Source organism: Barbus barbus (assembly GCF_936440315.1).
Source record: "Barbus barbus genome assembly, chromosome: 37".
Classification (NCBI taxonomy): Eukaryota; Metazoa; Chordata; class Actinopteri; order Cypriniformes; family Cyprinidae; genus Barbus; species Barbus barbus.
The window spans coordinates 19,342,104-19,357,951 of record NC_136715.1 but is presented as its reverse complement, the minus strand read 5'-3'; the positions used below and the strand labels follow the sequence as shown (position 1 = coordinate 19,357,951).

The window sequence follows — 15,848 nt, the reverse complement described above, 5'->3', positions numbered from 1 at the left end:
AGAGATTTCCATATCCAGTTTGAACCGTTCAAATGATAAATTCTGTGTAATATTTTAAAATATAGGCCTGGCTCTTTTACTTTATTAGGCCATACTTATGAAAAACTTATTTGTAATTGACCATATCTTCCACTCAATGTTTTCATATTTAGATGACCAGAAGACTGTTGAGCATGGCACATAATTCTTCTTTAACACATTTCTAATATATCTACTGCAAATTAATATTGTTAAAGATAAATGCAGTAATAGATATATTGCCCAACATGTGACGTCACGCACGTTACAACAGCCGCGCGCACGCTCGTGATAGTCGCACACTCTCTACTGGCTAGAGATCCTTGAGAGGAGACAACTGGTGAGTGTGAATTAAACACTTTTTTTTTTTTAGAGTCTGTAGAACCAAATAACATCCTGAATGCTTTTAGAGTAAAACGGCGAATGGCGGCTAGCTGACTTTCAATCCTCTTTTGTATTTATGCTAAATCACATGAGCGAACTGAAGCTAATGCTAACAGAATTAGCACTCCCTTTGTAAACCAATGGAAACTGTTAGCACGAGCTGACAGCTAGTTTGTGCTAGAATGTTCCATCTCTGATAATAACTATTTGACTTAGTGAGCACATTTATGGGTTAGCACTTGTTCTCAGCAATGGTTACATATATCTGAAAGTCGTTAATTTGTAAAAGTCATAAGGTGCTATTTCGCCTTTAAATCTCGTGTAAGTTACTGAGTTGATAACTGTGGGCTTTTAGTGAAATTATTAACTTCAGAACAGTAAAAACTGCAATAAATACATTGTAACATACGAAATCTGCTCCAAATTCTTACCAAACTGAAGTTTCTCTGATTTACGAACCATTATCATAATGTTTTTCTATTTTTTTTTTAAATTCTATTTCTATTTTTTTCTATTTATTGTTGTCCTGTTGATATTAACATATATCCCTGTCTCATAGGTTTCCTTCACATATTTATTTGGTGAGGTTTAAGCCTCAAGACAGAATGGCAGACACAAAGGGTCTCGCTTTCTCCATCATCCAGTTTCTCCATGACCAGCTGTCTTCTGGGAGTCTGTCATCAGATGCTCAAGAAAGCTTAGAAGGTAAAACCTTAGTGCTAGAATCAGTGCTGGACACTCTTATGTTATTGGTTGGTAATTCCTTGTTGTTGTTTTTTTTTTTTTTTTAATTATCCTTAATTATCTAGTTGCCATCCAGTGCCTGGAGACGGCATTTGGCGTCTCTGTAGAGGACCAGAGTTTAGCAGTCAGTCAGTCTCTGCCAGAGATATTTGCCTCTGCAACCAAACAGGTAAAAGCTGTTCATGGGTGTCATCTAAACCGGGGGTTTTCAAACTCGGATCAAGGGAGTGATAGGAGGTCCGGGTAACTGTTTAGGGAGAGTGTAAATAAATAAAAATTAGATTAAAACACACAATTTTAATTTTTAATTTTTAATTGAAATCAATTGTAAATTGTAAAAAAGCATACAGCACTGTAATGAGTTGAAACTAAATTTTCTGGGTCTTTATGCAAGAAACTATATAGATGTCTTCTAAAATTTAGGATGGGGTCCCTCACACAGGGACGGATTATGACGCACCGGTGCCCTGGGCACGGACTGATTAAAGGCCCCCCTCAATTGAAATTGCGCAAATTTTTTCTTAAATTCAAATAGTAATGTATTCTATTACACCAAGTGAAAATAGCAGTATTTTTAGCGATATGTTATTTACACTAAGTGCAAATAGCTATAGATTATATTTACACTGTTAAAATAGCTGGATTTTCTGTTATTTATACTACTTGTCACTACAATAAATGCTTTTACGATGTGATATGAGATTTGAAAAGGGAGAAAAAAGTTTGGCAAAAGGCAGGTTCGAACCCAGGTCGATCGCGTCAAAAAGCATGCGCTTTACCATCTGCGCCACTGGAACTCACAATTCAAAGCTGTTTTTTATACACAGCTAGTATGGGCGGAGTTAGTATAAAATAGCCTCTGCCAAAAGGTGGGCTATTTGTATTAAGTGTAAATAGACACTCCATTTACATTATCATTGGCAGAATTAAAGCACTCTCAAAAGCTCCCATTAATCACTGAAGTTGCTTACATTGTGAAATTAATATCTTGCTTGCATCATACGCACTTCTGCACTTTGTTGTTTCTGATGAGAGAAATGGGCAGAGAGCAGAATTCATTCAGGGAGCGCGCGCAGTGAACAAAACAGCTGTTTCAGCTTATCTCTTCTGAACGCCTCTTATTGGTCCTTGTACTCATAAGCTCAACAGAATCATGTGTGATTGGTTATAATGCTGTAGAAAAACGCAGCTGTCTTTGGCTCCGTGCCAGCCAGCGAAGATAAGCAAACAATTTAGCAGCTGATGATGTGCCGCACTGAATGATCTAATCACACCAGTATGATCGTTTATTAAATATAAAAAATATTAGTCAGCTATATATTGTCTTTTGGAAGCTGCATTCAAAATCCACTTGCCTCAAAAATCTGAGGGGGAAATCGCGGTCCGGGAGTAGCGGTATTTTGGCTGGGCCCCCCTCTGGTCCAGTGCCCTGGGCATGTGCCTGGTAGGCCCGTGCGTTAATCCGTCCCTGCCCTCACATGATGATGATCATATCTGGTGGTCCATGGAATTTAAAAGATTGAAATCCCCAGATCTAAACCATGGTGTTTTGGAATGTTTTTTCATAGCATTGGTTGACTTCACTTAAGACATTTGTTATATGTTGCAGACATCTAAAGTTAAGACCAATTCATCCAGTGGTTCGCCTTCAGAGGAGCAGTTGGCAGAGGCAGAGCATCTTAAAACAGATGGTAAGACTATCCATCACACCTTTTACCATTTCAGTATGCTTCCTAAGTTCCTATGGTCTTCTCACTCAAAGTGTTGCATGTATGTACCTGCAGGCAACGATCAGATGAAGGTAGAGAACTTTAGTGCAGCTGTTGAGTTCTACTCTAAAGCCATCCAGCTTAATCCTCAAAATGCTGTCTACTTTTGCAACAGGTATATGCATAGTTACTTTAAAAAGAAAAATTTAATGCTGTAGTATTTGCATCATCCAAAAATGATTTAAAAAATAATTTTTACATTTCTTGGAGAATTGTTTTTATTATTTGAAAATTAATACAATTTTTAAACATTACCTTTAGAGCTGCAGCCTACAGCAAACTGGGGAACTATGCTGGAGCTGTTCAAGACTGTGAACGAGCCATTGGAATCGATCCAAGCTACAGTAAAGCATATGGACGGATGGGGTAACTAATGTTTTTATTTTCCCCTTAAAATGTAGAGCACAGAAAAATGATTGAAGACCAGTTGTTTAAACGTTTTTTGCACTTCAGGGTTCCCACAGGTCTTGACTTCACCTTTATAAAATTTAGAAAATCAATAATCATGATACAGTTTTTCAAAAGGTTATGATTTAAGTAAGAGTGTGCTCTGCTCATTTCAAAGTCGAAATGCAGCCCTGTTGCCCAAGCGAGAGCCTGTAGAACATGCATTTATTTTTATTTATCTCCTGTTGATGCATTATGCAGCGTTTACCTTATGGTGTTTATATTGTAATATGTTGTAGATGGTTGCAAAAATGCATGTTATATCTCCCATTTCTTTTAATGAACAATTGGAAGTAGTAAAGCATATACATTTCAAAATAAGAGTCCTAGTGTATTTCACAGATATCATGCATGGTGCGTCATTATTTTTTCTAGTTATTATGGATATTTTGGTTACTCAATAAACTGTATCTGACATTTAATTCAATGCAACACTAATCCTCACTGAATATGTGCTGCGTCCTGTTTAATTAAAGCTGCAGTCCGTAACTTTTTTTTGGTTAAAAATGATCCAAAATCAATATTTGAGCATGTACATAACCAGCCAGTGTTGAAAACTATCGCCTTTAGCTCGATTCACAGTGGTTAGCTTATAATAATGTTTTCTAATTTGAGTGGTACAGGTGGGTTTTCGCGGGAAATTTGAGCATGCTGCTGCGTCATTACATCACGCCTGTAAACATAAAGAAGTTGTCCCGGCTAGAAGGCTATCGCATGTGAGGATCCTGCAGGTGGCAGATCGTCTATAGGCTTTTCTCACAGCAGCTAGAATAATTAAATGTATCATTTTGATGGCGGATTGTAATCCAGAAAGGATTATGTGTTTAAGAAACGCATGTGAAAGAAATTAAATTATATTCCCATTTTAAATTTGTTTCTGATAACAGATAGCCTGGGATTACACACAATTTGTTTTTTAAAGACAACCAGTTCGAAGGGAGCATACTTTGCTTTTTGGGTTAAAAGAATTTCATAAAAGGTGCTGTATGCAAGTTTTTGACTCTACTAAAGCATAAAAATACCATAATATGTTTGCAGATATTTAAGAAACATGCTAAATTAACATACTTTAACAAAAAATGCTGCAATTAGTTATTCTCCTTTGAAAATGTGCGTTCCGGGACAGAATGTCTGTCTCTGTTTTGGTCTGTGTAGTCTCTCGTAGCCAGACCTTCAGACTGACGGCTGAAGGTCTGGAATGTATGTTATTATTCATTGGCCAAGGCCCGCCCATGAGGCCGTTTGACCGACATGTCAAACAACCAATCACAGTTCGTATCGTTCAGGGTCACGTTTCAGTGGGGGGAAATGTCACCACAATAACAGACCGGTGTGTAAAAGTCTCGGCGAATTTTAAAGATTCTATGCCGCAAACTTTTAGATATTTCACATACTTTTGAAAATCCAGCGTTTATTTGATCCTGATAAGCTTTTGTGGTCACAGTTGTAAACACGACGGCTTTCTTCTTTCGTGAGGGGGGTTTGCCGCCACAGCAAAACAGAGCGTCTTTCATTTCAGCCATGGAAGCTGCCAAACAAAAGGGGTCAGTTCCTGTTGGTGTCGTCAATCTGGCAACCTGCGTGTGTGTCAAGTCTGAGGGGGAGGAGCCGGGTGAAAAAAAAAAAAAAAAAAAACCCCTCTCCAATATTTAGAATTTGGACTGCAATGCCTAGTTCAACCACTACATCAATACAGCACCTTTAATATGAAATTCGAATGGTATGACAATTAGATATTAGACTGTACAGAAATTTAAATCTACACGCTAATACGCACTATACTCAGTCACGCAATGCTGATGTTGTTAACATTAATAATTTGAGAATAAAGTATAACGTAATAATAATTTGTACAGTTTGATGTGATACGAGCTAACCGATCCTTAGATTAAATCACCATTGGTAGCGCGATTTGTTGTAATGCTTTTTTCCTCAGTTGGTCAGAACAAACGTGGCAGACTTGTTACTTACCTGTTCAGATGACAATATCTGGTGAAAATTCTTATGAGTCATAAATCAGATATTAATGGATTTTGGTGTCACATTTACTTCTTCATTTATGTTTTGCTTAAAAACAAGGCTTGCTCTTGCAAGTTTGAACAAATACTCGGAGGCTGTGAGCTACTACAAGAAAGCGCTGGAGCTGGACCCTGACAATGACACTTACAAAGCCAACCTGCAAATAGCAGAACAGAAGATGAAGGAGGGACAGCCCAGCCCAGTGAGTTCAGAGAACTACCCAGATAATAGGGTTCGTCTCTCTGTGGAAAACGGTGCTAAAGCCCATGTGTTTATCTTTGTTAGGCAGGGGGTTTGGGTGGAGTCGACCTGGCAGGTTTGCTGAGTAACCCTGGTTTCATGAACATGGTCAGTAGAAATACATCTATATGTTCATCATTAATGCTTACTTATTCTCATCACTAACTCACTGTCACTCTCTTTAGGCATCTAATTTAATGAACAACCCGCAAGTGCAGCAACTGTGAGTAGGCAAAACTTAAGCACACCATTTATTATTATACAAGTAACATGCACATAATACATGGTGATGATGATGATTTCATCTGATTTTGAACATTGAAATGTTGTCATATGGTGTAAACATCAAAAAGTAGGTCTTGGGCCAAAACTTATAAACCAATAATTAAAATAAGAAAAAAAGCTCCCCAAATTTTGTTATAGCCTCTGATTCATCTCTCATTTCAGTGGAAAGATACTGATTTACTTTTGATTTGTAATAGCCATATAGTGTCTTATTATTCTAATTAAATATTTTTTTTAATGAAATTTTAGAACTTGATATTTAATACTTAAAAAATGTCATATTTAATAAGCTTAGGAAATAAATCGCCATTTATAAAGATTAAGTATGTAACAATATCATAATCTCATTATACGATAATATCGCGATATGAAGTCCACAATGCGATATTTACCGCAATATTAAAAAACAAAGACAAGAATTGGAAAAAAAAAATGTGTACATTTTAAAGTTAAATTATTCTATCTAATGCACTTTAACAGTTTCAACCCATGTTCTTAGAAAACTTAAGTCAGATAAAAGTTAGTGAATTGAATTGTACCTGAACTTTAAAGGGGACTCAACCCTCTTTTTATTTGTTATATACTGTCTCAGTCTAAATTACACTCACACTGGCTAAACAAATTAAAAAATAACAACAACACTGACAGTAATAGCCATATATTGTAAAACAATTGCAATTTAAAATAAATGAATATTTCATAGATACACTACGGTATGGAAATTACAATACTTATTTCCTAATTTCTACACTTGAAAGAGAGATTTTGAATTTGAACTGCATTTAAACCGCTAGCTGTCAGCAATTCATACTGGACTTTTTAGCTTTTATGTTGAAGGAAATGGCAGTAAAGCTTTGTATTATAAAGGAAATCTCCAGCTTCAGTGAAAACAGGCTTACAAAAACCCGTCTCAATTGTGCGTTTTAGTCGGGCCATGCAACTTTGTGGGTCATACCACATTACATAAGCTTTTCGGAGATATGGCATTTGTCTCAGTTGGATATTCAGAGGCTCCGTAGCGTACGTGATTACGTCATCAAATTGACAACATTGATTGGTCAAAAGAAACCAATGCACCCTCTGAGACCCTCTGAGCCAAACAGGAACGATTGTTGACGCTTAGTCCCACCCCGTGCCCAGATTGGTTCAAACTGTCACACATTCAACCAATAAACATAGGTTTTGGTCTTTTGAACCATTGTTTAGCATGTTTCTTTGGGAATTTGAGAAAACGCAAAGTGAAAGTAAAGTGTGTTGTGCGTGCATGAAAACAAACACAAAATAACATATTTGCATGAGAGCACTCTGAAAAAGCCCAGAAAAACACAGGACAGAGCACTTTGGCATAAAACAAACCAAAACCAAGGATGAAAAAGCAGTACATAACGGATAAAGCACTGGAATTTAGGTATTTGCCTCGAGGCGATGTCCCGGTAAAATCAATTCTGACGCAGAGTGCTGCCAGTGGATCGATCCATTTGGCAGTTATATTATGTAAATAATACTTATGTAGGATACATCTATATTGTTAGTAAAGTAAATAGACCTGTTTTTCACTGAAAAGCGCCTATAACAATATTGTAATAAATGGATATAACTTGCTTGGGTAGTGTTATATGTTGACACAATTTTATTTGAAAGTGTAAAACGGATACAACTTTTTAAAGAAAAAAAAATCCAAACTAAAGGAGTTTCTGTTTGAGTACACATTATAAAAAACAATTATTGCTTGCGTTTTTCTTAAAATTCTGGAAATTCGTTAATTCTTAGAGAAAACAAAGGGAAAATTGGGACTTTAAATTAGCTAGACTGAAACTTCAAGTTCTCCTGTGTATAATGATATGCTATGATATGGCACTTGATGCTGACTGCTAGAATAGGTCCTGAAAAAACAAAGAAAAGTACAGGCGTGTCAGTTGCCCCAAAAAAGTTCTAGGTCTTTAAGGTTTAAAGGACAAAGATTTTCAGGTGTTAATAAAGAGTGAAACTGATTTTTAAGAATTAATCATAAAAACCATAAATATTTAATAAGGTTTTCTTTTCAATTATTTTTTTTTTTTTTTTTTTTTTACTTGATGTAAGACTTTGTGTTCTCAGCAGAAATGTGTATCAACTGTTTCTGTGCTCATGTAGGATGTCAGGTATGATGTCTGGAGCTTACAATCCAATGGGGGGAGCCACCTCACCAGCAGCCGGAGCAGCAGCCGAAGCAGGAGTAGCAGCCGGAGCCGGAGCAGCAGCAGGAGCAGCAGCCGAAGCAGGAGTAGCAGCCGGAGCAGGAGCAGCAGCAGCAGCAGGAGCAGCAGCCGGAGCTGGATCAGTAGCAGGAGGTGCAGGTGGTGGTGCCAATGATCTCTCCAGCCTCATACAGGCGTAAGTTTTAACAGCACTATCCTGTGATTTTCATAGGTTTTATTCTAATTCCTAACAGGAAATTCCAGGTTATATTCAGTGGGGCTGAACTAATGTTTTTCTGTCACAGTGGTCAGCAGTTTGCACAGCAAATGCAGCAGCAGAACCCTGAGCTTATCGAGCAGCTGAGGACTCAAATGCGTAGTCGACCTCCCAGTAGTGCTGGCAACGACGAACACTGACACTCCCTATGGTACCACAAATCACTCTAATTCAAGTATTCTTGTGAAAAGACTGGAACATGGCTTTAATAGGTTTTAGACTTTAAGGCAAGGCACTACAGGCAAAAACTATTTTCATCCACTGGTCAATTTTGAGATTTTGGGTTATTGGCTTTGAATAAAGTGTTGTTTCAAACTAGTGGAAGGAAAACATCCAAAATGCACTTAAGTTTTTATTTTATTGCACATTCTGTTTGTGTCTATAGATTTAAAGGGGACCTATTATGCTCCTTTTTAAAAGATGTAAAATAAGTCTCTGATGTCCCCAGAGCATATATGTGAAGTTTTAGCTCAAAATACCCCACAGATAATTTTTTATAGTTTGTTAAAATTGCCACTTTTAGGGTATGAGCCAAAACGCTCGGAGTATGTTGCTTTAATGCAAATGAGCTGTTGCTCCCGGAGAAGGCGGAGCTTCAAGAGCTCAAGCTCAGGCATTAGCAGTGCTAGCCTTTGTAAATAAACATTCCCCTATTAGTACAAGCCTGTTATCTTTACAGAAAACATACTGTTTCAAAGGCAGTTATCTGATAATACTGTGCATAATAAATTCGCGTTTATGAAATACACAGACGGGGAGCACCGCGGGATAAAAATAACAGCTATCACAAACTTTATAAGTCCCACTTCTGATTATGAGCTCGACAACTTCAAGCGATCGACTCGCGCTGCTTTCATTTGCAACTTTTAACTAACACATTCCTATTCACAATCATTCTGATAGCACTTAAAGGCAGCATCAGTGCAAACACACAGAGACAATGTTAGCTTTAGCAATTAGCCTTACAGAGTGCCAAGCAGCTCTTTCAGAAGGGCAATTTGGAAAACAAACGCGTGATGCTTGCTTTGTCTGGAGCTGACGTTCGCACACAAAGTGTTTGTATTGATTCCTAAACATTTAGGGGACTTTACCGATTTTTTTCGTGATATTTTCACTTAGTGCAAATAGCCGCTGCCTATCTTTTATAGGCTGTTTTCTCAAAATGAATTTTTTTTGGTTTGTTTTTTCGAAAAATCATCTCTTCAGTAGCGCTAACATAAACCAAACTTTAGAGTTTTATTCTTATCTATTCTGAAGGTGTTTACAGAGTGGTTTGTTCATGTATCATTTGCTTGACTACACAATATTTTATTCCTCAAATTTTAACAGACTATTGACAGTATATTCTAAATTATGTATTGATAAAATCCCCTCTTTAAATCTTTTAATAGTCAACTGAAGGATACAATTTTCAGAGTCTTAATCGCCTGGTGTGTCTTGCCTTAAGATGTTATGTAGGGGTTTTTTTTATGTTGTTTGTGGTTGAGCTATACAGATGTTCAGAAAACAGCTTATTTTAAACGGAATATCTGTTCAGAACTTAACATTACTTCTCTCATTTTGTGCAGACTTTCATTTTCGACTTGGTGGACCTTTGGAAGATGGGCTACTTTTTTATTTTTTAAGATGTACCTTGTTCCTCCAACTCTAGGGACGGGACTGAGTTTATTCATCTTTTAAAACTGCATGAGTTCCCACTGCCCCACATTGCCCTGCCGGTTGGAAGAGGTCATCAGTGCACATGTACACATCATAATTGGCCACTGGATTCCAGCAAATGTTTGATCTAATGAAATATCACACTGGGTTAACTATATTCCCAAGTAATAATCCATGTTACTGGACTGTGATTAATGAAGTGCTGCTACATGGACATAATGCAGATTTGCTGTAACACCTCAGTGTTACAGCAATGACAAGTCTCTGTCTGAACTGAAAGGGGTTGACGAGGAACATGTGCAAACTCAACATTGACAATTAAATGTCAGATTTCAAATAGGACTTGTTTTTGCAGCTGAAGTTTCATGTTTCACAACCACTTATTGCTTGCAACCAAGTGAGATTTGTCAAAGTACCATTACTTAACGAGTATGGTTCTTAATTTGTTAAGAATTTTTGGATTAAAGGAAATGGATGAACTTTCATTCGTAAATTGCCTATATAGATAACATTTTGTAGATTCGTAGGAAATTGAAACATTACAGATTGCTTTTTTTTTGCTGCCACTTCGAACAGGCAGCGAACTATATGCAATTCATATCCGAATTTAAAGTTTGACGTTCCAAGCGTACGTATGTTGCCTAGCAACGCAAACTAGCTAGGCTGCCTACTTGATATTGAGATGCAGCCATTGAACAGGCAATGCAGCTTTCAGCAGCAGGAAGTATTGATACTAACACGGGTAAAACACTTCATTTCATGCATAAATATGAATTATCTGCTTATTATTATTTGTTTGACGAAGTCGTGACTAGTAAAATAGTATAAACGCCTTTTATGTGCGTGCAGTGTTTGTTAGCTTAGCATTTAACTGCAGCAGACGACTTTTGCACGTCTTAATATAAACTATATTTGGTTTTAACGGGTTTTTTTCATACATGTACAATATAAAGGCGTATTTCTACTTTGACAGCTAACAGTTCACTAGCGTTAGCATGCTAATCACTACACCGACCTAGTCAGTCACCTTGCAAATGTTATAAAGCCTCAGAAATTGGTTGTCAGATGTGAATTGATTTGGTTGCTTAAATTATGATGTTTCTAATATATTAATTAGGATAATTATGAAACACCATGTACTGACGTTTCTAAAACATTTTCCAGGGATGCTATCCATGACCTGACCAGTCGGCCGGAAGAAGTGTCTTTGGGTTCAGTGGTGTGCTTTTGTTTAGGTTTTTTATTTTTTCAAGATACAAATGCTTTGCTGAAGTGGGATCACAGCCCATCTCCTAAGTATGCAGATAGCTGTTGCCAAAATCCTGTGCCTGCTGGGGGTGTTTGCCCTGATGTTAGGGGGCATCCTTATTCCTGTGCGGATGATGCATATGGAGTATGATAAAATCACAAGGTACAGAAGAGTGGTTGCTTTAAGCAACTGTTTCGGAGGAGGTGTATTCCTCGCCACCTGCTTCAATGCCCTTTTACCAGCAGTTAGAGCAAAGGTATGTCATCCATCGTGGTTTTGGTCTTTAAAGAAAAGGATCACTCAAAAATAACATTATTTAATCATCGTCAGGTTGTTCCAAAGCCATAGAAGTTTCTTTCTTTTGTGTAGCAAAAGGTGACATTCTGAAGAATGCCTGGCTGCATTTTTCATGCAAGTACAATTAGTGGGGAGCTTAAAAAAAGATGTGAAAGCCACATTAAAGTCATTTATATGGCTTCTGAGGCATTTGTACTATATACAACTGAATTGAATAATTTGTAAAGCTTGTAAGCTGCAGTCTCCATTAATTGTAATTGCATGGATAAAAAATTACCAGATGCATTCTTAAAAATGTTTCCATTCGTGCTCAAACCCAAGTCATATATGTTTGAGACAAAATGAGGGGTGATCTATCCCTTTAACATCAACCAAAAATGAACACAATAGTTCAATACACACAGAGAAACACACTAAAGTTTTATTCTTTATAGTCTGTATAACAGTGACAGTGAAGTGACATATACTGCCAAGTATGGTGACCCCATACTCGGAATTCGTGGAATTTAACCCATCCAACGTGCACACACACAGCAGTGAACACACACCCGGAGCAGTGGGCAGCCATTTATGCTGCGGCGCCCAGGGAGCAGTTGGGGGTTCGGTGCCTTGCTCAAGGGCACCTCGGTCGTAGTATTGAGGGTGGAGAGAGCGCTAGACATTCACTCCCCCCACCTACAATCTCTGCCGGCCGGAGACTCGAACCCGCAACCTTTGGATTACGAGTCTAACTCTCTAACCATTAGGCCACAACTTCCCTCAGATAATGCCAGATGACGCTTCAAAAGCTTAAAAAATGAACAAGACTGTAATCCATAGGACCACAGTTGATGAATCTGTGTCTTCTGAAGCAAAATGATAGGAGTATGTGTTTGAGAGACAAAAATACTAATCCTTTAAACTTTTTAAATTATAATACATCTTTCAGAAACAGAACAAAGTCAAGATACAAAGTCAAAATTTATAGTTTAAGATACTCTACATCTGAATTTGAACATGATTCACGACTGTTAAAAAAAAGTATGTTATATATAATATGAATTTGGGTGGTAAGAATGAAATTTGGATGTAGCACATCCGCCACGCTGTTTACACATCTTGGAAACTTAGGTTTGTGAGACTTGGGTTAACTTGATTAAGATTTACTTGATTTTCCATACATAATTTTTTTGAAATATCATGTAAAAATGTATCACTCGATCATCATTGTACTGAATTGCATTGTTTCGGCCCACAATAAAAAGTGCTTTAATTGTCAAACTGAGCGGTCAAAAAATCATCTTACTAATCCATATTCTAGCGAGATATTGATATTTATATGCATTTAATGTATGTAGTCTACTGTTATAAAGATCTCATTGTTTTACATTACAAACTGAGAATTTCATACTCCTGGCCGTAAAAATATCAGTAGCTGTGTCAAATCGTATATATATATATATTGTTTTTTATTTATTTTAATGTTTTTCTCAGTTTGAACCTCTGAATAATATTGAGGTATTTTTTCCTACTTGAGAATGAGATTCATATTTTCCCTATATCATACTAAACTCAGCAAAAAAAGAAACATCCCTTTTTCAGGACTGTGAATTTCAACAATAATGTTGTAAAAATCCAAATAACTATACAGATCTTCATTGTAAAGGGTTTAAACAATGTTTTCCATGCATGTTCAATTAACCATAATCAATTAATTAACATGCACATGTGGAATGGTCGTTAAGACCTTAACAGCTTACAGAGAGTAGGCATTTAAGGTCACAGTTCTAAAAACGCGGGACACTAAAGAGACTTGTCTACCGACTGTGAAAAACACCCAAAGAAAGATGCCCAGGGTCCCTGCTCATCTGCGTGAACGTGCATTAGGCATGCTGCAGGGAGGCATGAGGACTGCTGATGTGGCTAGGGCAATAAATTGCCATGTCCGCACTGTGAGACGCCTAAGACAGCGCTACAGGGAGACAGGAAGGACAGCTGATTATCCTCGCAGTGGAAGACCACGTGTAACAACACCTGCACAGGATCGGTACATCCGAATATCACACCTGCGTGACAGGTACAGGATGGCCACAATAACTGCCCGAGTCACATCAGGAACACACAATCCCTCCATCAGTGCTCAGACTGTCCGCAATAGGCTGAGAGAGGCTGGACTGAGGGCTTGTAGGCCTGTTGTAAGGCAGGTCCTTACCAGACATCACCAGCAACAACGCCACCTATGGGCACAAACCCACCTTCGCTGGACCAGACAGGAGTGGCAAAAAGTGCTCTTCACTGATGAGTCACGGTTTTGTCTCACCAGGGGTGATGGACGGATTCGTGTTTATCGTCGAAGGAATGAGCGTTACACCGAGGCCTGTACCCTGGAGCGGGATCGATTTGGAGGTGGGGGGTCCGTCATGGTCTGGGGCGGTATATCACATCACCATCGGACTGAGCTTGTTGTCATTGCAGGCAATCTCAATGCCTTGCGGTACAGGGAAGACATCCTCCTCCCTCATGTGGTACCTTTTATGCATGCTCATCCGGACATGATCCTCCAGCAGGACAATGCCACCAGCCATACTGCTCGTTCTGTGCGTGAGTTTCTGCATGACAGCAATGTCAGTGTTCTGCCATGGCCAGCGAAGAGCCCGGATCTCAATCCCATTGAGCACGTCTGGGACCTGTTGGATCGCAGGGTGAGGGCTAGGGCCAGGGCCATTCCCCCCAGAAATGTCCAGGAACTTGCAAGTGCCTTGGTGGAAGAATGGGGTAACATCTCACAGCAAGAACTGACAACTCTGGTCCAGTCCATGAGGAGGAGATGCACTGCAGTACTTCAAGCAGCTGGTGGCCATGATAGTAAGAAACCCTTTTTTTTTTTTTTAGATAAACTGTTCTATTTAAACAAAAAATTATAATGTCTTTAACTATTACTTTTAATAATTGTCCTGTAGGCTTTACAGGGTTAAGCAATGTATTTATCTGTTAAACGACCAAAGTCAGTTGCACAACCAGTTTTACCATCAGGAAGTTTACTGGGCTTTAAGGTATCTAATTACAGTTACAGACTCTGACTTCCTAACTTTTTGCTTTCAGGTTGACGATGTTCTGGAAACGTTAAAAACCGCCAATCATTACCCTCTGGCAGAGACGATAATGATGATTGGGTTTTTCCTCACAGTATTTGTGGAACAGGCCGTGCTCACTTTTCGCAAGGAGAAGCCCTCGTTTATCGACCTGGAAACGTTTAATGCTGCAGCGGCTCGGAGAACGATGCTCCATTCATTGCTCCCGCCGGAGGTTCCAGAGACCACCAGTACCATTTCCATCACCACGGACACTTCCACCCTTCAGAGCTGACGCATGCTGGGCTGTTAAGATTAGCTAGTCTCGTGCTAGCGCTGTCCGGTCACTCAGTCTTTGTGGGTCTTGCGTTGGGCCTCTGGGAAAAGGGGGCTGAACTCTGAACCCTCTTCATTGGAGTGGCCATCCTCGAGATGCTGGTAGGTGTGGCTCTGGGGGTCAATATAGCCAAAGCGGGCATCTCTTTATGGGGATGCCAGTAAACTGGCCGTAGCAGTGAGCCTGATGATTCCTCTGGGCATCGGGATTGGAATGGGTATTCAGACGGTCCAGCACCTGGCGGAAAGTATTTTATCTGTAGTGGTCCAGCGCCTCTTCATCACGTTCTTTGAGATCCTCTTACGAGAGCTGGAGGATAAACGCCACAGGCTACTGAAGGTGCTGTTTCTTGCACTGGGTTACAGTGTACTAGCAGGGCTCGTCTTCATCAAATGGTAAAAGGGGTTCAAAATGTAACATTTTATATAAATGCATACTGTTCTAGAGCACCATCTGTCAAACATTATAACAAACAGTTTCTGTAAATGTACTGTATAACTTTTGCAATTTTTTTTCAAACTTATTGATGCCAATTACCACAAAATATAATATGTTATTTATATTACTTATATTTACAAAAGCAGCTGTAATGGCCTACACACACACACAACACACACACACAATTCAGTGCCATGAAAAGGTTTTTGCCCCTTCCTGTTTTTTTTATTTTTTGCATATTTGGCACACATAAGATTCAGATCATCAAACAAATTTTAATATTACACAAAGATAATGCAAGTAAATACAAAATTCTGTTTAAAATGATGATTACAACCAGACCTGTTGAATCAAGAAATCACTTAAAAAGAACCTGTCTGACAAAGTGAAGCATGCTTAAAGAGCAACACATCATGTTGCAATCTAAAAAAAATTTAAGAACAGATGAGAAACAAAAT

General features: G+C 38.5%; 1 protein-coding gene and 1 pseudogene across 2 annotated transcripts; both read left to right on the top strand.

Annotated features, from left to right (window-relative positions):
* The first annotated feature begins 280 nt into the window (after positions 1 to 280).
* LOC306857219 (small glutamine-rich tetratricopeptide repeat-containing protein alpha-like) lies at positions 281 to 12,822 on the top strand. The gene is made up of 12 exons (XM_079397043.1): positions 281 to 358; positions 962 to 1,107; positions 1,212 to 1,315; positions 2,756 to 2,837; positions 2,931 to 3,030; positions 3,177 to 3,281; positions 5,442 to 5,583; positions 5,667 to 5,729; positions 5,807 to 5,844; positions 8,040 to 8,279; positions 8,389 to 8,511; positions 9,929 to 12,822. Exons 2-11 carry the CDS (start codon positions 1,008 to 1,010, stop codon positions 8,498 to 8,500), a joined length of 1,086 nt encoding a protein of 361 aa, XP_079253169.1. The 5' UTR covers positions 281 to 358; positions 962 to 1,007; the 3' UTR covers positions 8,501 to 8,511; positions 9,929 to 12,822.
* Positions 11,318 to 15,351, top strand: LOC306857227 (zinc transporter ZIP3-like; annotated as a pseudogene). Its single transcript has 2 exons — positions 11,318 to 11,524; positions 14,647 to 15,351. The product of its transcript is annotated as a zinc transporter ZIP3-like (transcript).
* The last annotated feature ends 497 nt before the right edge of the window (positions 15,352 to 15,848 follow it).

What these genes read in the sequence shown, in the direction of transcription:
- LOC306857219 (XM_079397043.1), top strand. Translation starts at nt 1,008, where the DNA reads ATGGCAGACACAAAGGGTCTCGCTTTCTCCATCATCCAGTTTCTCCAT. An exon ending in AGAGCATCTTAAAACAGATG is followed by an intron (nt 2,838 to 2,930) that starts GTAAGACTATCC and finishes ATGTACCTGCAG; the next exon opens with GCAACGATCAGATGAAGGTA. An exon ending in AAAGCATATGGACGGATGGG is followed by an intron (nt 3,282 to 5,441) that starts GTAACTAATGTT and finishes CTTAAAAACAAG; the next exon opens with GCTTGCTCTTGCAAGTTTGA.